At 38.2% G+C, this 26,450-nt stretch overlaps 2 protein-coding genes and 1 long non-coding RNA gene across 19 annotated transcripts in view; 2 read left to right on the top strand and 1 right to left on the bottom strand.

Annotated features, from left to right (window-relative positions):
• SELP (selectin P) overlaps positions 1–26,450 on the top strand; it is a 1,134,746-nt gene that overhangs the window by 330,098 nt on the left and 778,198 nt on the right. The window lies entirely within an intron of this gene.
• GORAB (golgin, RAB6 interacting) lies at positions 1,281–21,389 on the bottom strand. Of its 2 annotated transcripts, XM_006942686.5 has the most exons (5): positions 21,222–21,389; positions 15,344–15,698; positions 12,627–12,728; positions 10,094–10,234; positions 1,281–3,044 (listed from the first exon to the last, which is right to left on the bottom strand). In XM_006942686.5, exons 1-5 carry the CDS (start codon positions 21,280–21,282, stop codon positions 2,588–2,590), a joined length of 1,116 nt encoding a protein of 371 aa, XP_006942748.2. In that variant the 5' UTR covers positions 21,283–21,389; the 3' UTR covers positions 1,281–2,587. The 2 variants fall into 2 exon arrangements, with proteins under 2 accessions (XP_006942748.2, XP_019677158.2); XM_019821599.2 differs by lacking the exon at positions 21,222–21,389 and having other exon boundaries at positions 15,340–15,483.
• Positions 21,434–26,450, top strand: part of LOC102902305 — a 150,157-nt gene continuing 145,140 nt past the window's right edge. Inside the window, exons 1-3 of one of the 5 annotated variants that reach the window (XR_006591977.1) lie at positions 21,436–21,734; positions 22,792–22,856; positions 24,421–24,531. This is a non-coding gene — a long non-coding RNA (uncharacterized LOC102902305). Of the gene's footprint in view, positions 21,735–22,791; positions 22,857–24,420; positions 24,532–25,631; positions 25,670–26,450 lie in introns of those variants that run through there. The other 4 variants (XR_006591978.1, XR_006591976.1, XR_006591975.1 and 1 more) reach the window with 4 other exon arrangements.

Here is a 26,450-nt window from a genome sequence, read left to right as displayed (position 1 = left end):
TAATTTTTAAAGATGATGAGTAAAAAGTACCACCATTGGTTGGCTATCTTTTAAACAGAACAAGCGACAGAACCACAAGTAGTTAACTCCTAAATTGCATATCACATCAAGAGCCCCGGTAAGCTTATGCTTGAACTGTTTGAGAAGTAGGAGCAAGAGAAGAAGAGTTTGACCAGGGAGGGACAGCTAGACAGAGCGCTCCAATAAACTCAGGGCTGTAATTTTGAACCAATAATTTCCTTCGCAGAAAGTAACAATTATTTGTGGATTTGTGAATCCATATATCAAAAGTCTTTTGAATGTGTTTTATGATTTTAAAAGATATCAGGGCTATCCTACTAAAGCCGGTGCATATGGTCCTCATACCAGTGAGCCCCCACTTCTCTTGCTCAAACTCCTCTCACACATGGGATACAGCTGCCTCGTACAAAACTGATGCAATATAACTTTGTCACTTATATCATCACCTGAGCACTCGGATACCACCCTGGGAAAGCCGAGCAAGGCAACTTTTTCAAAATAATGGTATCAGCGGACCTTTTACAGACATATTTGAAAGCATTTCACAAGCACGAACACAATCCCTGAATGGGTTATTAAGCAAAATTTTCAAGTGGAGGGATGCAGTGAACTTTATGGTCTGATGCATATAAGAGACACACCAAGAGTTTTAGAATGGCAACGTTACTAGCACTTGAGTTAAGAGAAGCCAGTTGGCCAACACGCCGTAAGTGAAATCTCAGGCTCTCAAATTCCTCTTCTGTAAAGCGAGAGAATTAAATCAGATGACCTGTGAGGTCCCTTCGAATTCATTTATTTCATGGTTCTCCTTTTTCTGTATACCTTATAAATACTTTGACAGAGAATTAGATTGCGGCTACCTGTATGAAGCGAATGTTACAGAACCTCATTAACGATGAACTGTCCTTAACAGAGGCTTATATAAAAGTAGATGGCTGTATCTACCACATGGAGATACGGAATACATGACCGCCATGTAACACTTCAGTATACATACTAAATTGTTGGAAACATTAAAAAAAAATTTTTTTTAACGTTTATTCATTTTTGAGAGATAGAGCATGAGTGGGGTAGGGGCAGAGAGACAGGGAGACACAGAATCTGAAGCAGGCTCCGGGCTCCGAGCTGTCAGCACAGAGCCAGATGTGGGTCTTGAACTCATGGACTGCGAGATCATGACTTGAGCTAAAGCCAGACGCTTAACTGACTGAGCCACCCAGGCAGCCTTGAACATTTTGAAGAGTAAGCAGAAGACCATGTTATGGGTGTATCAGACTTGTTTATTCCTTAGAAAAATAAGAGTATTGGACAATGATGTTTTTAGTTTTTATGAATGTCATTCATAAATAAAAACACAACTATCTATGTAAATGCTTCTGTTCAGAGAAGTCAGCACTGGAAGGCTATAATTTCAACCCAAATTACAGAACATAAAAATACACAGCTCATCCACATGAATAACCTCAAATTCATTTAAAAATAGGATGTCCCCAACTTTTTCGACAGTATTATAAATATTACATTTGTCTTTATTCTCTTTTATAATAGGTTTTTTTTCAAGACTTTAGTATTTGCACTTTTGGAATTTCTGATAAATAGATAATTTACTGTGAAATTCACAGATTTTGTGACAAAACAACAGTATTTATTTATATATTCACATATAGCACAATGTGGGGGTCAAGTATTAGTGAAGTGATAGTAATTAACGGACTATTAAAATCACCATTTGGACAATTTAAATGCTTTATGACAGGATAATTAATATCCAACATATATAACACATATTTACAGACAACTTTAGAAAGAAAATATATCAATTTTTTTTTGATAAGCAAAAGTAGTAATAGATTTTCTGTATTATTTTAGCCTCACTACAGAAACGTTTTCATTGTCTAAATTTAATCAATGTGCTGATTAAAGACAATACATTAACAGTAAAATTACGCATGCTAATGGTATATTTGTGTGTGTGTGTGTGTGTGTAGCAACTAATCAAAACTCAGGTTGTAAGTTAAAGCCATTTAACAGGCGAACTGAAGACGAAAATGTTACTGAAGCTGTCTGGTTCCTTTTGTTAAATTGCAGCTTCCAAGTTGGGTTTTGCAGCTCGACTACGATCCAATAGACAATTCAATATGCTACTTCTGTTAGTTTTTTCCCCTTCTGTCTCTTTCACATGCTAATTTTTATGTCTTTATGGACTACATAAAACAGGTATCTCATCATCAACACCTCTCCTAGGAAAAGTCACAGGAGTCTGATTAGGTGTCGAGTATCACTTTCCATCTTACTCTTCTAGATTTACCTGGTGCAACACACTCTCAATCGTGTAGCGCCCCTTCTGTTTAGGTGGTTTGTTTCCACCTGGTATTAAGAGTGCACCAGGAGGACCTGGCCGTGGATCAAGGTGAACGTGTGCCTATATATCAAATAATCATAATGCGAGGGTTCAGAATGTCAAACATGTTCTACTGAAACTAACCACGGTAACACCGTTTTATCAGAGTTCACGGCATAATCCACAACAGACGTTTACCAGCCGCAAGGTACAAACTCTGGCACTTCATGTGGTCAGAGCGGCTGAAATGTCCTTTACAGTAATTTTAACTTCTTGACTTTGCTCTGCATTCAGAAGGGGATTGCTACTGGAATTTTCACACCGTTCATCTACCTTTTGAGAAGCGGCTGGGTCTCGATGATTTCTGTTCTCTTTGGCAAATCCTAAAGTCACACTCTCCCCAGAAGGCTGAGGTGGCCTCTCCAGATGAACCATCTGTCTCCCTGCTTCGGCTTCTTGTTCGCGCAGCAATCTCTCCACCTCCACCTCAAGCTCCAGGGTCTCCTCATCAGCTTGTACGTCCAGTTGTTGCATCAACTCCTCCAACTTCTTGGCCTTGCGGAGCTCATTTTGCTGTATGATGGTACAGAGGTGTTCAGTGAGTTGCTCTTTGATCTCAGTCTTGCGCTGTAGCTCCAGCTTTGCCGTCACGTACTCTGCTTCCGCCCTGTCAAAGCGCTTCCTGTGGGGACAGGTACACAGATTGGTCCATTGGTTTTCCACTAAAGAAGATATTCAAAGGAGGTTCTAGAAACAATAATTAAGCTCCAGAATTGGAAAGACGTAATGAAGATATGGATAGTGATACTTTGTGAACACTTGTCCTACATGTTAGACAAGCCAGGCTGTCGATGCTGAAACTTCCACAACATCCACACTTGGACCCTCCCAACGTAAGCACGTTCTTCTGCACTCATGTCCTCTTTCCGAAGCTGTGCTGGAAGGTTAACTCAGTGCAAACTAGCTCCAGTGGGGCTCCAGTGAGAGCCCTGATGGGACAGTGTTTGTTGATTTCTGTCGCACAAACACTACCACCACCAGGGCCAATTTCAGGCTGCCCATGTGGCGCAGCTGAACGCAGAACTGGGAAGAGATACATGACGTTGGCCCTGGTGAACCGGTGCAGCCTGTCTCCAGCACACAGCTGGTTAAAATGTAGGAGAGGTAAAGCAGTAAGAGAAGTGAAAAGCAGAAAATCTGTACCTCTTGATTAATGGGTTAGAAAAGGAAGAAATATTTTGGTGGAGAAGGATATGGACAGTGGGTCCAAGGCGAATGTAAATGATACTAGGTGAAGCAAGAAGCAAGCATCGAGTAAGAACAGAAAAACTTCAGGCCGGGTTTAGGAAAGGTTTCTCAGTCCTGGCACTGACCCCTTGGACCATATCACTCTCTTGTCGCGGGGGAGCTGTCCTGTACATTGTAGGATGCAGAGCAGCATCACTGGCTTTCTCCCACAAGCTGCTGGTAGCACCCACTACTTGTAATAGCCAAGAATGTCTCCAGATGTTACCAAATGTCTCCCAAGGGGCAAAACTGCCCCCAGTTGAGAATCCCTGCATTAAGTTGTTCTGTCTCCACTTTGCAACAACAGACTGTTAGACTTTGATTAGGGTATTTTATCTATTTACATAAAAACTCTGCAGATACGCAATGCCTGTCTTAGAAGTAAGGTAATTCTGGGGCGTGTGGGTGGCTCAGTCAGTTAGTGGCCGACTCTTGATTTCAGCTCAGGTCACAGTCTCAGGGTTTGTTGAGTTTGAGCTCCACGTTGGGCTCTGCGCTGACAGTGTGGAACCTGCTTGGGGTTCTCTCTCCCTCCCTCTCTCTCTGGCCCTCCCCTGTTCACTCTCTCTCTGTGATCTCTCTTATTTTGTATTAGCTTGACACAAAAAGAAAAATGATCATACATTGGTTCACGGTCTTTGGCCTTTTCCACACAAATTGTTTGTTTTGTTTCATCAGGAAAAGAGATTGGCCCACATTTATCAATGAATTATAAAAGCCACTAACAGTTGTGAAAGCCTTGCTGCCTTGCTGTTATGATTGCCTACATCAACTCAAAGAGAGAAGTAACTTCTGGTACTACAGTTACAGCAACACAAAAACAGATATAGCTCCTGACGCAAGATTCTGTCTTGAAATGTGATGAAAAAACTGAAAGGCTTTGATTTGAGAAAACCCAGGGTTCAAAACCTGCCTTTGCCATTTACTATGTATGTACCTGTTCTGGTCAAGGCCTTTTTTGGATGTAAAGGACAGACACCCAGTCAAGCTAGCTCAGGTGAAAAGTGGGTTTTATTGTAGGATACACGAGGCAATCTCCCAGGCATGTCATCAGAATCAAAAGCTATTCTCTTTAATTCTCTCATTTTGGCTTTCCAATCACACAGCCCAATGTGGCCACCAGCTGTGGCTCCACATCAAATTCACTCCAATTTCTCAGAGCTCCACTTCCAGGAGGAGGACTTGACTTGGCTTGGCTTACCTTGGCTAGTTATCAGTTTAAACAGAGCTCTTAGTGTCCAGCCATGCCACGAAACCCTATTTAGTCTATGGATTAAATGTTCTGGAGTTGGCAGCCCATCTTTGTTCTAATCAGGTATGCCGCAGGGTCAGCTTCCGGAATACAAAACACAGATAGGTTCTGAAGGAAGAGGCTGGAGAATATGTGCGCAATGTCTGAAAATTCCAGTATGGTGACCCTTGACAGTATATTCAACTGAATTTTGGCTTATTTGTACAATGGTGATACTAATAGGAGTATAGTATAGGACACTTCATAGGAGTATTAAGGATTAAACAGTATAAACAAGGGCCAGTGCCTGGTAGGCACTCAAGAAACAGAACGTCTTCAGAGCACCAGAATTGAAATGCATTGTTCGTGTATCATTAGAAACATGTACTGTATCTAAAATTAAAATTAGGCAAAGTTCAAGGACCTCGTGTTTATACTTGAAAACTCTTATTTACATCATGGTCATTTATCATATTTCCTTTTTTTTACTATCATCTAGTAAATATAAGAATGACAAAACTAGCTGTTTTTCAATTACCCTCTATGTTAAAAGAATTATTCTAAAGGAGCTCTGCTGGACATGTGAATCCCTGCTTTCCATACTTTATAACATATCCTATTTAAGAATGTTCTTCCATCAAGCTTAAGAGCTCTGACAACATTCTCTACAGGTATATGGATACCTTGTCCCCTACCCTGACTCAAACCTCCTTTCTGTGGCCTGTGGTCTCCCTCAGCCAGCCAAAGTCAGTTAGTAAAGATTTACTGACCGGGCTCATGAATGCTGAATTGAAATTAAAATTTGCAAATAGGTCCCTAGGTTTCCATTGATCTTTCACCCTGGATAAATCACTGAAGATTTTGCATTTTGTTTATTTATTTAAAGTTCTCCTGGCCAGAAACATGCATATATATTCTTGTACAGAGTGATTTATGTTTAAAATATTGATTAATTTCACAAACTGCTCTATGAGCCTGAGGGTCAGGTGGATAATACCAAATCAGAATATGATGACATGTTTTGGGACAGAATAATAAGAGCATTATACATAACACAGGAAGACAAATTGAACTGGAAATGTATTCACAGAATTACTTTGTTATTTTAAACGGACACTGAGTGATTTAATGAATGTTATTTAAAGAATTCTAGAAACTGTCTCTTGGTTTGGGGATCCTGAAATTTTTTAAGAATTCAATGATTAACCCTCGGCATTCCCTTAGGTTCCACCAATCTACTTTTAGTTTTCGGTTCCTTTTCTGAGTTCTACCTCTTTGTAAGTATCAACACATAAAGGTTTTTATCCTTTCTTAGAAGTCTTCCAGAGAACAAACAGAAAAGCTACTAGTATTTTAAAGGATAGACTAAAACTACATTTTGCAATTACTGTATGTGCCCATTGTACCCTCTTATAAATCTGAGATACATTACGAGATTGTTGAGATAGCATTTTTCCTGTATCTTGAAACATTTTGCCATTTTATCACCCTGGCATTATTTCTTCATTACTCATCAATTTTTCTCATTTCTACAGAAAAAAGATTAATAAGAAAACAGAGAATGATGGAATAACCTAAAAGATGATGCCACAGTGAAATAAATCATCACTGTTTACAGTAAAATAAATCACTGTTTAGCTGCCTTACTGTGTTATCCAAAGTATTACATCATCTCTAACTTTTTTTTTAATGTTTGTTTTTGAGAGAGAGAGGACAGAGACACAGGCAGAATCCGAAGCAGGTTCCAGGCTCCAAGCTGTCAGCACAAAGCCAGACGTAGGGCTCGAACCATGCAAGAACTGTGAGATCATGACTTGAGCCTAAGTCAGATGCTTAGCTGAGCCACCTTGGTGGCCCCTATGTCACCTTTGAAAAGGTATAAAAAAGGACTAGAAACACGATATTTGTAATCTGTTCTCAGCTTTCATTGAACACAGTTCAGAATTAGTTTTTCTAGCCACAGTGGCAAAATAAAGTTGATAGATGAAGATATTTTGCAGCTATTAGACAAAGCAAAAGACGAATGTTGTGGTAGGCTAAAAAATGACCACCCAGAGATATTCACCTCCTAATCCCCAGAACCTGTGAATATTATCTTACAGGGCAAAAGGTGTGATTAAGTTAAAGATTTCGAAAAGAGTTTATTCTGAATTATCCAGTGGGACCCTAAATATAGTCACATGTGTCCTTTTAAGAAAGAGGCAGAGGGGGGCACCTGGGTGGCTCAGTCGGTTAAGCATCCAACTTCAGCTCCAGTCATGATCTCACAGTCTGTGGGTTCGAATCCTGCATCGGGCTCTGTGCTGACAGCTCAGAGCCTGGAGCCTGCTTCAGATTCGGTGTCCTCCCCCCTCTACCCCTCCCCCGCTCACGCTCTGTCCCTCTCTCTCTCTCTCTCAAAAATGAATAAATACTAAAACAAAAAGAGGCAGAGGAAGTTTTGAGAGAAGAGGAGGAAGCAATGTGACTACGGAGACACAGAAGGTAGTGGTGCAGCCACAAGCCAAGGAGTGCCTACAGCCACCAGAAGCTGGAAGAGGCAAGGAATGGATTCTTCCCTCAAGTCTCTGAAGGAAGACTGACGCTGCCAACACCCTGGATTTCAAACCTCCAGCTTCCAGAAATGTAAGAGAATGCATTTCTGTTGTTTTAAGCCACACAGTTTGTAGTAACTTGTTATGTCAACCCTAGGAAACAATACAAGGCAGAAACAGACAACCTAGGTTCTAGATGGTGAAACTGATCATGTGCGTGAAATCTCAAGAGTACGAGACTTCAGAAAACACATCCTACGTGAATTTTCTCAAACTCAGAACCAATGATTGAAAAATATGTATCTAAGGACAAAAAGGCAAGGTTACTCTCATAGAGTTAATAATTTCAACAGAACAAACTTGATCACACAGTATTTTACAAGTACCTGTAGCATCTTATGTTGTGAAAGGATGCAACTGTTCTTTCAACTTTTAATGTTGGGGGCCAAACATTACTTGAAAAAAAGAGGACTGCTATGCTTATATTCTTATTAAACTTTTTAATAAAGTTGTTTTCCACAATCATTATTTTTACTTTTGTAACTTAGACATAAAATGACTGCACACATTTATGTACATGCGTGCATATGTGTATGAGCGTGTGTCTATGTTAACAGGAGTGTCTATTAAACACAGATGGCAAACAGTGCTCCTAGTTCTTCCTGGTACACTAGGGGTCAAAGAGATGCTCTACACACATCCACTCTTGTTTTACAAGCTGGTCTATGCAGCATACAGCATCCTTGAAGTCACAGATATGAATAGTGGCAATAACTCTCAGTTTGGCTCCCAGAAGATCTGGTCTCCTTGGAGGGGTCTACCCTAATGCTGTTCTATGGAAGCCGATTTTAAAGCAAATTCTGGCCTATTCTGTATCCAAGAACGTTTTGTGGACACAGCACTGTACCAGGTACTATAAAACTACAATATCATTTTTATTAAAAAAAAAAAAAAAGTCCAGGAAATCTCCCACAGAGATGGACTGTCGTGGGGACTGGCTACCAGTAGAAATCTAAATCACAATACTGTTATCACCAATCTCTAATCTCTCAATAACCGCAGATGTAAATTTAGAAAACATTTTAATCTTATGCACGAACAAGGTACGATGCCGGTCCCAGTCACAACTATCTATGGCTTCTCTGTGACTTACCTCAAGAGTTTAGGATTTTAAAAATAGCCTCACACATCAAACATGGATATTCACATACAACTATGCCAATATCAGTACCATGAGAAATTGCCATCTTTAGTTTAAGAAATATAAAAATTTATGTCAAATTTTTTTGCTATAGAAACTAGTTTCATTAAGCACATTTTATATGATTGGATGTTTTCTTTTTTAACCAGTAAACCCACTTTCTTTGTGGTTCTCTGAAGAATAAAACTATGACATTTCTTATATAATGTTCAATATACAAATGTATCCTTCTCCAGTCTCCTCCAGGACAGAATTAAAACATAATCAAATGATTTTCGGTTGAGGTATCTAGAATAATCTGAATTATTCATATTAAGGTCTACAAAGGCCTAGGAATGTTCCTCTGGTAAACTTAAGTTACAGAGAATAACATATGCTAAAAACTAGGCTGAGTTTAATCTTAATAAAATCTTGGTTACCTCCTTAATGTCCTTATTAATAGAAATAGGAACCTCCAGTTATCAGCTACTGATGGCATTAATTTAAGCAGTTAATTAATAAAGGCAGCCCATTAAATCTAATAGCATGTGGTCAAACAACAATTACAAAAATCACAAGGACACCACAAACCTCTTTCTTAATAAACGGTGAATTGAAAACACAATCAAGCATTTCCGCTTTATTAAACTGTTCTATAAACATTCTGCTGCTGTGGTTTACCCTGGACTAATGAGGCATTCGGATGGATTTCTAGTGTTACAGAGAAAGATGCAAAACTGAGCCATTAACACAGCATTCCCTTGTGAGAAAAGACAAACCGGGATGATTAAAGCAACGCGGGAAGGACTGAAAACCCTGAAATTGGACTTAATTTTTTGCCCTTTTATCTGCTTGCAAGGTTCATGTAATTCTTTACATGTGTTCATGCATTTTAAAAATACTCCATGATGATTTTTTTTCTCTAAAATGCCAATGATTGAAACCAAGGAAACACATGATAGCAAACTATTATAGGCAGAATACAATCGAAAAGAAAAAAAAAAGGAAAAACTTCAAGCTTTCAAGACAGAGTGGTATTTTCTTTAAAATACTTGTAGTCTTTTAAAAAAAAAAAGCTGGATCTTCTTTCTTTGGTGAAAATTGACATGAGAACTAGGCTCATCTCTAAGGACCATCTCAGATCATCAAAATTTCTTAACAGAAAGAGTACAGACTTGGTGTTAAAATAGCAGAATTTGGGGGCAAGTCATTAAGACTCTTAGAGTCCCAAGTATTATACAGATGATTGATGGTTTAGCAAAAAAGACTAAAACGTAAATAAATAATGCAAGAAATGAGCTAACAGGAATAAGAACAAGAGTAGGCCAGAGTGAAGGAAGAGGCACTGGATTTAGTACAAAACAGGAATAAACAGAGCACCTGATGGCCTGATGGGACCGTTAGGAGGCTTAAGTGATGACACACATGAAAGCCCTTGGCCCAGCCAGCAGTAAATACTTCTGAAATTTCACTCCTGATTCAGAGTTTTCTCAACTCACCGAGCGTATGAATACTCAAGGCTGGCTTGATCAATCCGGTTCCTGAGGATCCCAATGTCAGCTGACACCATGTCATCTAAAGCCTGTAACTCCTTTTGGATCCGCTTTAGTTTCAGGGTCTCTGCTTGAGTTCTTTTAGATCTAGAAAAATGATAGAAAAATAAAAACATTTTAAAATCACGTATCCATACGCAAGAGAAGTGAAAAAAGCAACCAACTATATATATGATACTATATATACGATAGGATTATAATGTATAATTTTTAAAAATCAGAAAAAAACCACAAATCGAAATATAATAAACACTGGTAAAATTTTGGTATATCTCTAAGACTGCATTTGTGCTATTTTCCCTTATTCTAAGCTTTCTGTTTTCCTATGTACCAGTAATGAACAAGTGGAGTTTAAAATTAAAAACATGATACTATTTGCATTAGCACTAAAAAAAAAAAAAGTAATACTTAGGAATGAATCTAAGAAAAGAAAGTACAAGATCTGTGAAGAAAACCACAAACTCTGTTCTATATGGAAAAGGTAAAATCAGGTATATATTAGATCCATACTTCATACCATATAAAAACAAACAAAACATTCTCCAAATGGATTAACATATAACATTATCATACATTTTCATACACAAAGGAAAGAGTAAGATTTTTCAAAATACCAATAGTTCACTTATAGGTCTATATTCATTCCACGAGGATGAGAATAAGCACTAAAAGAACGTTATCTATATTCTCTTTACACAGAACATCTAAAAAAACTTCCCAAATTTCTAGCCTTAAATTCTTGCTCAGGCCACTTTCATTTGTCCAACACTTAGTGGACAGAGAGAATGGACCCTTACGTTAAACACCATTTCTTCATGTCTATTCGGTCTGAACCTTCTTAGGACTCATTCCCCCAAACTTTTATTGCTTTGATTCCTGTGTTTTAGGCAAGACTACAGCTTAAAAGCACATCTAAGCTCAGTCCTCTCAGCACCCCAAACACAGTACACACTGAAGAACAGAATACACAGATACAAAAGCCTTTAATCTGATTTCACTCACTTCAGAATTTCACACCCATTCTCACAGGAGAATAAAACTCCCACAGAAAACCACTATCTTGCAACTTATATTCTCCTGATTTTTACTCCGTTATGCATTTCCCCTTGTTTTCTGCCCACAGAATTAACAGTATGATTCTTTTACTTCAAGGACTTCACTGGTGCATTTATCACTAATCTAACCATGTTGTGTTTTCTCACATTTCAGCCTGTATCACTATTTCGTCTTAAACCAAAAGCACATCAAGAACAAGTGCTGAGCCTAAAAATCCTTTTGTAAAATCCCTAGTGAACAGCCTCTCCAACCACTTCTAAACTGAAGACTACTGAAGTGATTTTCAAAAATCACTTTTCACTTTGAATAATCATGGTTTTTTCTTGAAACCTAAGTTCAGTAAGTTGCACATTTCCTGTTCCATGCAAATCAAGTGGGACCAGCTGGAGGGGGTAGAAATCATTTTCAAATACATATATCCTTTTGACAGATAAAATTCTCCATTACTCTTCTACCTACCTGCCTTTCCTCTATCCTTGTCCCTTCCCCTCCCCGATACACACGGCAGTTTCAATACATAATAGTTTTGCCAGGCTTTTCTGGAGATCTAAGAAGAAAATGCCAAGAAAACTTGCTTGCATTTAATTCTCACTATTCTCAATCATTGCTTCACTGACTAAGTTTGGGTGGGTTCCTAAGGCGATAGCACACTGGAAAGCACAAACTAAAAGGGCAGAAAGAGTGGGTGAGTAGTGGAAAGCGGCTCAAATGGGAACATTGCTGCTGGAGGCCATCATGATGCAGTGAAAGAAAAGGAACTGCTGACAAACTGACGCCAGGAGGGACAGAAAAATCGAATCGCACACAGTATGGCAGAGTACTCACAATGGTGACCCCGAGTCATCGATGAAAGGTTAAATTATACCATGTATCAGTGGGGGCAGGGTAAATTCTTTAAGAAAAATGTCCACAGAAAACACAATTAAAACTTCTGGAGTGGAACTCATTTATGTGGAATAGTCTTATTCTTCTACATGTCACAGGATTAAGGCCTCCCCACGTCAAAATTAAAACCTGCATTTGTTGCTAATGCACTTACACTGATGGCTATTCACTGCTCCCTTAGAATGTAATTTATTTATACCAAATAAATTTGGTATAATCTATGCTTACAAAGTCCTCCTTAATGAATTAACACTGGAATTTCTGTATCATTTATAAAGGAGAATTATTTTAGTGAGCCTTAAAAGTAATGCTGTAGAGGGGCACCTGGCTGGCTCAGTCGGTAGAGCACGTGACTCCCGACCTCCGGGTTGTGAGCTCAAGTACCACACTGGGCGTAGAACCCACTTTAAAAAATTTTTTTAAAAGAATGTTGTAGAGAAAATATCAACTTATCAGAACAGACAAGGGAAAATAAACATAAAACATGACAGAACTGACTGCAGGTTACAAACAACCTCTCCTAGTTCAGATGCCTCACCTTTCTGCAATAGCTTTAGCCAAAAGAGCTTTCTTACGTTTATTTTTCTCTTCCATAAGCCGTTGTTCTTCTTGGAGGACTTCCCAACGAGATTTTTCTTGCCTAGGGAGCAGAGTATAAAAATGAGTTTCTGAAACCCCATGCCACACCTTACCAGTCTCAGGCTGGTATAAAATTTAATCAACCGCATTATGTATATTTTCCTTCAAAAGCCCTCTTAAAAGGAACCCATCTGCAGCCCATTATTTCGTTCTAATAGGAACAAAGATTATCATTTGAAGTCAAGAAGTCTTACATAAATTGGCCCTTTGAAATCCATTATATGTATATAATCTAGGAAGCCACAAACTGGAAGCCAGAGTACTGTGGCATTTATTAGGAGTACAAAGAAAGTTGTGTAAGTTAATTATGTATTATATGCAAAACGGAGAAAATTGGCATGCAGCTAATGTCATATCTTTTAGAGTTTTCTATAATGAAAGTCTCTACCATTTAACACCCTTAAGACAATACCCAATGTTTATTTCATTTTTTTTTTCAATTTGCTCACTTCTTTCCATTCTGAGACATTTTTTTTTAATTTTTTTTTTTAACGTTTATTTATTTTTGAGACAGAGAGAGACACAGCATGAACGGGGGAGGGGCAGAGAGAGAGAGGGAAACATAGAATCGGAAGCAGGCTCCAGGCTCTGAGCCATCAGCCCAGAGCCCGACGCGGGGCTCGAACTCGCGGACCGCGAGATCATGACCTGAGCCGAAGTCGGACGCCCAACCGACTGAGCCACCCAGGCGCCCCCCATTCTGAGACATTTTTAAACAGAGTGAAACACTATGAGCTAAGACTTGAATACTGGACTCCAATCTGTCCAATTCTGAAAGAAGTATATTAAAATTTCCCAGAAATTTAAGAACTTGATGTCAACTCAAAGTAACGACAAAGCTATTTATTCCTATTATTGTCATTTCTTATGGCCACTGTGTCAAAAATCTCTATTCCCAGACCTACTAACCACTTCCAAATTTATCATTTTCTTTCCCTTCCTAGAGTCTCCATCTTGGTACAGGCACTGGTCCTCTCTCATTTTGACTACTGCAGTAGTCCAGCCCAGCCAGCACCCTCCCCCAAATGGGCTGCAATCCTGACATGTGGGTTTTCTCTAACCATTGTTTTGGTAAGGGCATCTCTCCTCCAGAGGCCTGGGTGATATTCTACTGCATGGGGGAAATCGCTAGGTAGGAATTCTCAGCTTCCACATCCTTCTTCATTTCCCTAATTCTCTACTACTCTCTGGCTTAGCTCTTGCCTCTTCCAGAGAAGGGAGAGGTCATCTCTGAGCATTTTCTAGGATACAGCTTTCCTTTCCCCTTCTTGCAACCTCCAATTTCTCCTTTTCAATGACAGTTCCTGAGATTACATGTCTATGAAAATTTTCCCAAGCATCTAAAAAAAAAATTATTTTCCCAACAACGTTCAATCTAAATTATCCAACTCAATTTAAACCCACCCTCCCCTACTTATCTCAGGCCTTTGCTGGTAAACTACACTTAAAGACATTTAAATACATGCACTTGTTTGGGGCGCCTGGGTGGCTCAGTCAGTTAAGCGTCTGACTTAGTCTCAGGTCATGATCTCACAGCTTGTGGTTTCGAGCCCCAAGTTGGGCTCTGTGCTGACAGCTCAGAGCCTGAGCCTGCTTCGGATTCTGTGTCTCCCTCTGTCTCTGCCTCTCCCCTGCTCACACTATCTCTCTCTCTCAAAAAATAAATAAACATTAAAAAATTTTTTAAAAAATGCACTTATTCAATGTTGCTCTCATAATTTACATGGCTTTAGATCTCCTGTAAAAATGATTTCTCGGTTGTAAACCCCTGGTGGGCCAGGAAACACTTTAAACTTGTAGTACAGAACCTGGATCAGAGAAATCGTAAGTTACATCGAAATAGAAACACTCAGAAAATGGAAAACAGAAACAAATGGCAACCTGATAAATCAGGAGGAAACAAATACGAGTGGATATCAAAACAAAAGGTAGAGGATAAAAATTCTGAGAATTCATAAGTCATACATAGAACAGCAATTTCCATAAAACTGTTTCTAAACTAAATTCTGGAGGTGGTTTCTAATATAAGCACATTAAATAAAGAATAAAAAGAAATCTAATGATGTAGCTGAATTGTTTTATCAGTCCTCTCAATTTCCTACACACTCTTCTTTGACCATCCCTTCCTATCTTTTCATAAACAACCTTTTCCAGGCCAGTGGAGATGGAGTGAAGCTGAAGAAGGGGTTCGATCTGGGATGAGGGGGAGCACTATGCATGTAAGAACTGCTTCTAGTGAGGGTCAAGGGCAGACACTTTGGACCCAGAAAGATTTGTATGTGAACCTCAACTCTGCCATTTATTAAGCTATGTATTTGCTCTGGGAATAAAGCATCTTTTCTGAGTCCAAGAAATCTCATCTGTCAAGTGAAAATAATGAACGTGTATTATAAGGCTGCTATGAAGACTACATGGCATAAAATATATAAAATGCCCAACACTGACTGGCTTACAACATATTTAGGTGGTAGCTATTCTTCAATAGTTTATTCATGATGTTTCTAGGTTAGAATACGAAAGAGAAAACGTTAAAACTGTATTTCTTCAAAGCCCAGTGGAGGGGAAAAAAAAAAGGTAAAATGGAAAAAAATCTCAGGGATATATAGACTTACTAACAATTCCACTTTCTTTTTTTCCATTTTGCAATCTGGCTTTGGAGGTAGGACCTCAGTGTTTTTGTGACTATCATGGGAATTCTCAAGTCCCGGTTCCCTTGGTTGACCTTCAATCCCCTGTGGTTTTCCATCACCAACAGGAGAAGTGAGTCTAAGAGGATTAGGAGGAACAGGGGAAGAGTCTGGTTTTTGAGTATTAAATCCTGGTTTGGGTGCAGAAAGCAGCTGCTCTGGAGGTACTGAGCTTGATCCATCTTGAAGTCCAAGTTTTTGGCTTTGCTCTTGAAGGGCTTTTTCTCGCTGAAGTTGTTGTCGACTTTTCTTCACAGGGAGACGCCGCTGTGGTTCAAATGGATCTATGTGAAAAAGAGGAGAATTCCTTTGTGTGAGCAACAAATAATTAGAATTTCTCTAAGAAAATAAAGCATTAACATTAATAATAATTCCACAGGGTTTCTCCCCCTTCTCTACCATAAAAACCCAGGGAAAAACAGCCATCTTCCTGTAGTATTTTTGACAGTTCTTCTATAATCATACTCTTAATATTTAACAAAAACTATCCCAACTCAAAATTGAGCTTAAAAGAAGTCCATCTGTCTGTTGAGTTAAGCCTCGGAATAAAAAGCAAGGTTTCTTTTTCAACTTGAATTGATAACTGACTAAGCAATTAATTAATCTGACCAAGCAAAGTAGACAAATGAATTCTCTAATAGGTCTTAAATTTGACTTATGATTCTATTTGCTCTCCTGAAATAAAATGGTGGTTGCGGTTACAAATGGGCTGCACTCTTCTTAAATAACAGATCTTAAGCCAGTTTGATACATAGGTAGATATTATACATAAAGTATAACTGAATGAAGTCTCTTATTTCTAAGAATGCTAGTTAACCCTCATATGTTAGCTTTCATCTTCCAGAGCAGTGCAAGGTTGTCTTCCCCAAAGTTAGCTAGCCATGAGTCAATGTATGCAAGCTAATTTTAACAGCAGCCTGAACAAACCAATAGAGGAAGAGAAAACAGGGAGAATTTTTTCTTTTACAAAAGCACTATAAAATAAATAATACCCCTATTATACTTCTTGGTTTGTCCAACCAGTGTTAACCTTGTAAGGAAGAGTACTGGAGAATTTGACTCACATTCATATTATATTTAATAAGAACTGTAAATGGTATTGTTTATAAAATGCCTGGGAAGTGAAATTGTGGTAAGTTCTTATTAATTAACTCAAATAGGGCTTTTAAAGTTCTGCATATTGATCCATGAAGCAACACAAGCCTATTATTTAAATCTCCCAAAGGAGAATTAAAAGCTCTGGAGTCACAGTTCTGGCACAGCTTTTGTTCAGCTCAATAATCGTAGACAAGTCAATTAATTATTCCATAACCCAGTTTTCCCAACTGTCAAATGGGTTGAAAATTTACCTGCTCTACTTAACTCATGAAGTTACTGTAAGGATTAAATGAGACAGGTAAAATATTTTAAAACATAGATGTGCCATCGCAAGTAAAATGTTATTACTGTTGACTTTAGCCAGGAACACAAAGTAACCTCCTCTATCTTGAGACAGGAACTTATTCTTGACTACTGATCTTTATGTACACCATAAGAAAATGCCATTGAGCTTACTTCCTGGTTACACTCACTAGTTGAATTATTCTTTTGCTTTTCACAGAAACTGCACAGGAGATTAAAAATGCTACAATAAAATAATAAACAAAACAGTAAACAAATCAGGCCTGAAACAATAAATAGAAAAACTCCTGGAACTAATAAGCCATTATAGCAAGGTTGCAGAATTCAAGATTAATATACAAAAGTCAACTGTTTTCCTATGTACCAGTAATGAACAAGTGGAGTTTAAAATTAAAAACATGATACTATTTGCATTAGCACTAAAAAAAAAAAAAAGTAATACTTAGGAATGAATCTAAGAAAAGAAAGTACAAGATCTGTGAAGAAAACCACAAACTCTGATAATGAAATCAAAGAAATAAATGGGGAGATATTCTATATTCATGAAAAGAAGATTCAATCCTGTCTTATTTTGCAAATACTGACACAATGATCCTAAAGTTTATATGGAGAGGCCAAAGACTCAGAATAGCTAACACAATATTAAAGAACAAAACTGGAGAACTGGCATTACTTGGCTATAAAACTACAGTAATCAAGACCGTGGGCATTAGTGAAAGAATAGACAAATAGACCAATGGAACAGAATAGAGACCATAGGAATATTATAAAGCTTTAAAATAGTGTGGTATTGGTGCATAATAGACAAACTGACCAATGGAATAGAACAAAAGAACCCAGAAACAGGTTCATACGTGTATGAAGCACTGGTATATGACTAAGATAGCATGGCCTATCAACAGCAAAAGGTGGAATCATTCAATAAATCGACTTGAAAAAAAAAAAAAACCCAGCTATATGGAAAAGGTAAAATCAGATCCATACTTCACACCATATAAAAACAAACAAAACATTCTCCAAATGGATTAAGGATTCAAATGTCAAATCAACATTTTAAAACTCTTATTAGAAACACATTGCTTTATACAGTGTTTTGAATCTATATAGCTTAAAACAAAAATGATTCTTAAAAATGCTTAATTGAATATAAGGACTAACATCTTATGGAAGGGTACTACTACCTCATGGTAGGGTACTAAGTGAAGACACAGAAAATGTGTACAAATTTGACCATATTAAAATTAAATACTTTGTTCATCAAAAGATTAAAGTTAAAAGACAAGTTACAAGCTGGGAGAAGATCGGAGAACATATTCATAATATACCTGGAAAAGAACTAGTATCAAGAATAAATAAAGAACTCATGAATATTCTCTTTAGACATTGACAGCATTGTAGTTGCACTGTTTTTCTATTTCCAATTTTTTTATTATGAAATAAATTTATTTTTTATTATAAATCACACATCAAATACATGTATTTGCTACAGACACACATCCAACCTGTATGGATTATTAAAAAAAACACATTTAAAAAAATAAAACATGGCTAGAGTAGACACAACTGCTATTTAAAGATAGGCATGTTATCCTCTCTTTTGGAACACTCAAGATAATTGTATTTATTGCCCTCCAAATCATATTACTTGCTTTTATTAAATGAAATGTAAGTATGAATGACATCTATCATTGACTGATGGAAGCATTTAATTGCCAATGCTCGAGTCTCAACTTTTTTCTCCTCATGCCATGGTGCACTCCCATATGACAACATGAAAACACAATGACGAGTGACTATGTGGAAGAGTCACCTGCCAGTCTATGTTAGACATGAAGCTATAAAGAAAAATAAATCTTTATTATTTTAAATAATTGATATCTTAGGGCTATTTGTTAACTGTAGCATAACTTGTCTCAACTTGATTTCATTATTACCAATACTTTTAAAATTTCCTACGTATTTGCCCCTTCCTGATCATATTCCCCCTTTCTAGTACTGGGTATTTTGATTTCCTATATTCCCAGAAGAATATACCTGCTTTGTATGATTTTGACCTTCTACAAATGATATCAGGTTGTATGTATTTTTGTAACTTGTTCTTTTCATGCATTATATTTATGAAATTTATACATGTTAATGTATGTGGGTATAGTTCATATATTCCCACTAGCTCTATACTGGCCCACTGAATGGCTGTATCACAATTTATCCACTTAAAAAAAAATTTTTTTTTAACGTGTATTTATTTTTGAGAGAAAGAGAGAGCATGAACAGGGGAGGAGCAGAGAGAGAGGGAGACACAGAATCACAAGTAGTCTCCAGGCTCCGAGCTGTCAGCACAGAGCCCCACAGGGGCTTGAACTCACAAACCTTGAGATCATGACCTGAGCCAAAGTTGGACACTTAACCAACTGGGCCACCCAGGCACCCCTATTTATCCACTTTTATTAATGAACACTTGGTTTGTTCCCAGCTTTTCAGTATTATAAATAAGAATGCAAAGAACATTCTTGATTTTTCCCAATGTGCACATGGGGTTTCTCTAGAGTACGGTCATCCTTATTTTTGCTGGCAACCAACTCTACCTTCATGGATTAATTCTATTTTTAAGGTTGGAGAACAGCTGGAAGGAGTCTTAAAAATGAAAAATCCAACTCCTCTACTTTCACACATGAGAAATCCAAGGCAAAAAAGATTTAGAGGCAGAGCTAGGAGATCTATATGCCAATCACTGTGTCTGGTTATGAGAGTACAAAGATGCTAACATGAGTTCTCTTATTCATGGTGGTCATAGACTAGGGGTTGGTGTCTATGCTTTAACATCTCACTACGAAATTATAGGCCTTGAAGCTAAGGTCTTTCCAGCCCCTCTCTCTCCCAAATTGTAAAGATATTTAGAAATGTACTTCCACAAAATGAATCTATTGTTACAATTTAGTCTATATTAAGTCTTCTTTCCCTTGGCAAACTCACCTCTACTAACACATAATGCCTGTGAAGTGTTCCCAAGTTCCGCCCAACCCCCAGCAGAGTCAAGTTCCTGCTAGCTCTGTTAACAAGCTCTTGTAAACTATTATCACATTATATTATAGCTTATCTCCTCAGTAGACTATCAGTTCTCTGAATACAAGGATGATGCCTTGTTCATCTTAGTATGTAGATGTACTTACATAGTATGTACTATGTATGCAGCATGTATGTAGCTTTAGTATGTAAAATACAGAAGCGGATACCTCTAACTTTGGGTCAGACCTGAAACAGGAATACTTGTACTCTGTACATACGAATATGGGAATGGATGTTCAAAACATAGAGCAAAAAACTTTGAGATTAAGTTTGATAGTTAATTACACACCGCAGTATAACTTTTATGGTATAGTTTTTAAAGGCCTCTGGACCAGTCAAAACTTCCTCCATCTGTATAATCTACATTGGTCCTGAATTCCTACTTTACTTCCTTTTCCCCTTGTTAGCCTTATTTTTACATCTATGCTAAAGATGCAGACTTACCTGAACAACATCCAATTTGATCACAAACTCTAACAAAAAGCACGCCAGGGCTTACTGAATTTTCTTCCAAAGTATATAAATTATGGTACTAAGAGGGATGTAAACTCACAGAAGGAGTGTGCAATACCAGGATCACCGTATAGAATTTCATGACATTACATTCATAGTTTATATCACCAAGGGTTTCTCACCAAATAACAGTAAACTTAATTCCTTCATTAAGAGAAAACAAAATAGTACAAGTCCGTCCAATAACTACCCTACAAAGCCAGCGGGGGAGACACATTGTAGCTTACAACAGTCAATAGGTATAATTTCACATCTAACCTTTCAAAAAGTCTTGGTTTTCTGACTCTCAAGAGTTACAATTTCAAAAGTCATCTGGCAACCAGAAGTGAATGCAAGACTCCAGATGTATTAAGAAAAGCATCGTCGTTTTGCGTTTATTCAGATCCCTGTACTCCCTTGTTCCCAACCATTGTCAACTTACATACATACATTCATCACAATTCGAATCTGGTGTGTGCCCCTCCCCCTTCTTTTACCCCAACCCCAACCCTCCAGCCGTGGACTTAAGGCAGCAATCTTCCCACAAGAGACGCCGAGGCTGTAGGCTCACTTCCTCTCCCAAGTCCCGTCCCTTTCACGGGAAAAGTCAAATTCCTGAAGCGGATTCCTGAACTTTCTTACCTGAAAGATCCCAGTCCCCTGGACCCGCCCCTCCCGCTGTGGCTCCCACCTCTGGAGCCCCTCAATCCCCTCCTCCCGTTAGAGCTCCTTCCCCAAACACCAACACATTACCCTCTTTCCCGCCCCCTACCCCCTCAAAAGCTGCAGCCCCGCCCCTTCCCCTCTAGAGACCCAAGGATGAAACCTCTGCAGGCACGTCCCGTTACCTTTAGTTTGCTTCAGTCGCCTCAGCTCCTCCTCAGAGAAGCCGGCCCAACCCTGCGCCATCCGCCTGGGCTGCCAGCGCCCCCAGAGCGCCCACACCTCAGAGCCCCGACTGCCAACACGACTACCCAGTCACATCCGGGTTCTTCCCGGCCGCGGCCGGCCGACCAATCAGCGCGTCGAGCTCTGGCTACAAGGCCCCCGTCGCTTGCTGCGGGGTCCTGCTCCCTTGGAGCTGCCTCCGGCGGTGCCGGACAGCCGGCCGAGGGAAAGCTCGGCCGCTCCGACATTCCTGTCTTCCGAGCCGAGTCTGCTCTCTCTCCCTGTCTCCTGCTCTCGCTGGGTTAATCGCTTCAAGAGATAAGGGAGGGACTGGCGACGCGGATGAGGGTGGAGATAAACAGGCAGTTAGGAAGTGGCTACAAGTCGGCGGCGGAAAAGGGCGGACGCACCTGCCTCTGGGGTCCTCGGGGAAGTCACGGGGGCGGTACCCCTTACCCGCTAGGTCTGGCCGGGTACGATTCGGGGCTCCTGGGGGGTCTTTTCAAAACGGCGCCGGAATTGTCCTGCGAACTGACCCCAGAGAATGTTCGGATTTAGGCTTCTAATTGTGAAGAAACATTTCAGAGGGCCGGGATATAACAATGGGGAGGGAGCAGACATGTTCAGCAGGGTTTCTCTGCATAGCTGTCTCCCAGTTAACTATTGATTGTGGGTTGTTTCCATGTGTTGTGAATGGTTCTCGAAGACCTGTAGCCTATCTAAGGAATGCTTAAGTCTTTCCCCTTAAAAATGGTTCCTTATCAGTTTTAAGTTCAGAGGAGACCATGGTAAAACAGCATCGGCGCTGGGGTATGGAGAAATACTAGGTTTTTCTCGCTTGGAGTCCTGATTTCAGTGTTCTGGTTCTATCCTGAGCACTTCTCTGGGCTTCTGTTTTCTCATTTTAAGCAAGATTTCAAACGCCAAGATGCAAGCGTTGTCAGAATACATAGAAATGGGACGATTTAAAAGGGATCAGTTACTACATTTTTCATGTTTCTCATCACTAAAAATGCGTTTTTTTTTTAAAGCATTATTTTGGCTTATATTGCAAAATACTGAGTGTGATTTTGGTTTTAGTGTGCCAATATTTTTAAGCAAATTCAAATCAAGTAGACAAAATAAAATACCGTACCAAGAAAAGAGTTGGAGTCGGTATTTCAGGTTTAGATAGGTAGTTAGAAAGTGAAGGATATTTGGAATTCCTCTCGTAACCTTTGAACTTTTAAACTTAAAAATGATTTCTGAAATTTAAGAGTGCACAAACCCTTCATTTTAAATGTGAACTCATTTTTCTTCACATTTAAAAATTAAAGTGCCATTCAAAAGGATTGGCGAGAAAGATCAAGTTTTGGAACATAGACTACGTACTTGAAAGGTACAGATTTTCTAGCAGGTGGGGATCAGTAGCAATGGTTATTAATTCAGTTTCCCCTTTACAAGCATCAGCCATGTCGTTTCATCTAATAAAAACAAAGCACCTTGTAGGCCCCTGTTAGCTTTTATATATAAACTTTTTTTTTTTTTTAGCTGAGGGTGAATTTCCAGAATTCTCAATAACGTCAATAGAGGTGGAAATTATGGCACTTCAAGAGGTTTGTCTCAGCCCTGAATGAGAACCAAAATGAGAGTGAGATTATAGGAAAAAATAACATCTCTGTAAAATTACAGTTTCCAGTTTACAAGGTTCTAACTCTTGTTTGTTGTTTCTCTTGGCTTTCCCTCATGGTGACTGTTTTCTTCAAATGTTATGTAAATTGGGAGCTTAGCCTCAAAGAAGTTTTTTGTTTTATGAAAGTCCTCTGTATCTTGGGTTGAGAGACCTTTTGCAGATTGATTTTGCTGGGTGATATAAATTTGGATCTTTTCCCCTGTATGATCCAGGGGTCAGGTATCAATTTTTTGTAGGTGCCCTTAAAATATACATGTATATATTTCTTCTGTATAGTAACTACATATATAGTTAACAGCAGGCTTCCTACTGCTTTTGTAGAGCAGTAGGCTGAGTTTTTTTAATCCTTTGTTTTCACATGGATCATCCTTTCCAGGCTCTGAACCCTTATTTCAGTGATCTTGCCTTCAAATGTGTATAGGAATCCCAACACCCAGCACTTATACTCGGGTAGAGTCCCCCTGGGGTTTGCTTTCTACATCTTTTTTTCTTTCTTTTAAGTTCTAGGATATATATACATATATGTATACGTATATATATATGTGTGTGTATATATGTATACATGTACATATATGTGTACATATACATACATATACATATGTACATATGTATATGCATATACATGTATATACATATGTACATGTATGTATATGTATGTATATGTATGTATATACATACATATGTATATGTATATACATATACATATGTACATATGTATATATATGTATGTATATGTATATATACATATATATACACACATATATACATATATATACATATACATATACGTACATGCATACATATATACACACACACATATATATACGTATACATATATACACACATTTATATGTATACATATATATACATATACGTACATGTATATATACACACATATATATATATTTTTAAATAAAAACATATGTTACTCACCAGTTTTATTTGTTTATGGCCAGAGGAAGCCATCTGTGATAACCTAGACCACTATATTCCCTCCAATTGATTCTCTAGCAGAGCAACTAGAGATGATATTTTAAAAAATGAAAATCTAATGTGTGTGCCTGGTTAAAACTATAAAATGGCTTCTTGTTGCGCTTTGAATAAAATACCAGTTCCTTCATAGGCCTGCACAATCTGACACCTGTCTACCTCTCCTAAGTGACCATTAGGCTTCTCTTTCCCTTTACTCCACAGTCCCTATATTCCTGCCAAATTGACTTTCTTTAGAGGGTTGGAGTATGCCAGGCTCTCCCCAAACCCCTACTGTCCTACCCAGGGCCTTCCCAAAGGCTGTTCTATTTGGCCATAATAATCTTTCCCTTGTCTGGCTGATTCTTCCTGCTTCAGGTTTTGACTTGAATGTCCACTTAGACTTTCAGTGGCATTCCTATTCCCGTGGTGTTTATTACTTTAATAGCACTAATTATAACTCTTAAGTAATTTGCATTTGTTTGTTTACTTGTTTATTTTCTATTTCCCTCTGTTAGGTAACAGCTCCATAAGATCAGAGGATGCATCTTCTATTCACCAAGTGTGTTACAGAATGTTTGATGCCTACTGAGCCTTCAGATAAATGCTGAAAGACTAAACCTTTCCAAGTTAAGTATTGAGATTAAATATCCCCACATTTCCTGTATTCTGAGATTCCTTTCTAGTATGAATTTCTGTGATGGTGAATAACATTAACCCCATTTATTACTTATTGCTTAGTTGCACCCATGGACTCATTGGTTAGTAAATAAAAAACTAAAATTAGGTTGAGAAGAATCAATATGCCCTTTTATTTTTTAATAAAGCCTTAAAATAGTATTTCAACAGTATTCTGCAGTTCTCAGTAAATGGATCTTGCACATCTTCTGTCAAATTTATCCCCAAGTAGTTAATAGCATGCTCCTTTGTAAGTAGCACTTTTAAATCGATATTCAATTTTGTGTGCGTGTGTGTCTACTATATAGAAATAAAGTTGATTTATGTTTGTTGATCAATCATGAGAAACACACTTATTAGTTACAGCAGCATTTTTTAAGGTAGATTTCTTTGGATTTTCTACATGGATGGTCATGTCTGCAAATCACAATTTTATTTCTTTCTTTCCAATCTGCATGCCATTTATTTATTTTCATGTCATATTGCACTGGCCAAGACCCATCAGTATAATGTTGGATAGAAGAAATGAGATCGGATACCCTGTTTTGTTTCTGATCTTAGAGGAAAAGCATAAAGTTTTTCACTAAACATTGTGTTACCTTTAGGTTTTTTGCTAGATGCCTTTTATCATGCTGATGAAATTCCTTTCTAGTCCTAGTTTGCTGAAGCCTTTTATCAGAATTCAGTAATGGTTTTTCTTGCATGCTTTTCCTGGGTCTGTTGAAGTGATAATAGGATTTTTCGTTTTTAGATTGTTAGTATGGTGAGTTGCATTGATTGGCCTGTGTTACACAGGCCTGTTGCATCCTGGGATAAACTTTACTTGGACATAATATGTTATGCTGTTTGTATATTTTTGGACTTGATTGGCTAAAATTTTGTTTAGAAGTTTTGCATATGTTCATGAAGGATACTAGTGTATAATTGTTTTGTGTGGTATCTGCCTTGTTTAGGGATCAGGTTAATGCTGGTCTCACCAAATGAGAAATACTTTTTCTTTTTAATTTTGTGGAAGACTTATATTACTTTGATATAAATTCTACTTTGTAGAATTTACCAGTGAAGCCATCTGAAATTTCCACGTGTGAGGTAAGCACAAATTGAATTTCTTTGATTAATATAGGGGCTGTTCAGATTATTCATTCTTGAGTGACTTTTCATAGTTTTTCTTTCAAGATATTTGTTTCTTCTATGTTATTGACTTTATTGGCATAAATTGTTCATACTATTTTCTTATTGTGCAGTAAAGAGTTCATTTAGAGGGTTTGTGATGCTCAAACCCTGCACATTCCAAACAGAGGACTGGCCATTGACTGGCTCCTTGGAGAAAACCTCTAAACCCTTGGAATATCCTGTGTGATAAAATTGTCTTTAAATACCTAGGGCCTTTGTGCTCATCATGTGGCTTTTGCTAACAATATGATTTATGGTGAATGGCCTGTTTTTGTTTACCCGAATTCCTAGCCCATGCTTTATCAGTTTGATCTCTGGAGCGACTGGAGACTGGGTAGCTAAGGTCAGTCATGTGGGTGTTCCATGCCTGCATGACTGATCCAATAAGAACCCTAGACAACAAGTTTTAGATGAGGGTCCCTAGTTGGCAGTACTTTGTATGTGTTGTCATAGGTAGTTGCTGGGAGAGTTAAGTGCGGTCCTTACAACTACACAGGGAGAGGACACTGGAAATTTATAGCTGATTTTTTCTGGACTCTTCACTAGGTGCATTTTGCCTTTACTGATGTTAATCTGTATTTGTTCACTGTAATAAACTGTAATTGTGAGTATAACAGTTTTTCTGAGTGCTTTGACTTTTTCTAGTGCTAATTATCAAAACTAAGTGTGGTGTGGGGACCCCCATACCTATTATCCT

Source organism: Felis catus, chromosome F1, assembly GCF_018350175.1.
Source record: "Felis catus isolate Fca126 chromosome F1, F.catus_Fca126_mat1.0, whole genome shotgun sequence".
Classification (NCBI taxonomy): Eukaryota; Metazoa; Chordata; class Mammalia; order Carnivora; family Felidae; genus Felis; species Felis catus.
Note: the sequence above shows the minus strand (reverse complement) of the source record. Positions and strands in the feature narration are given on the sequence as shown.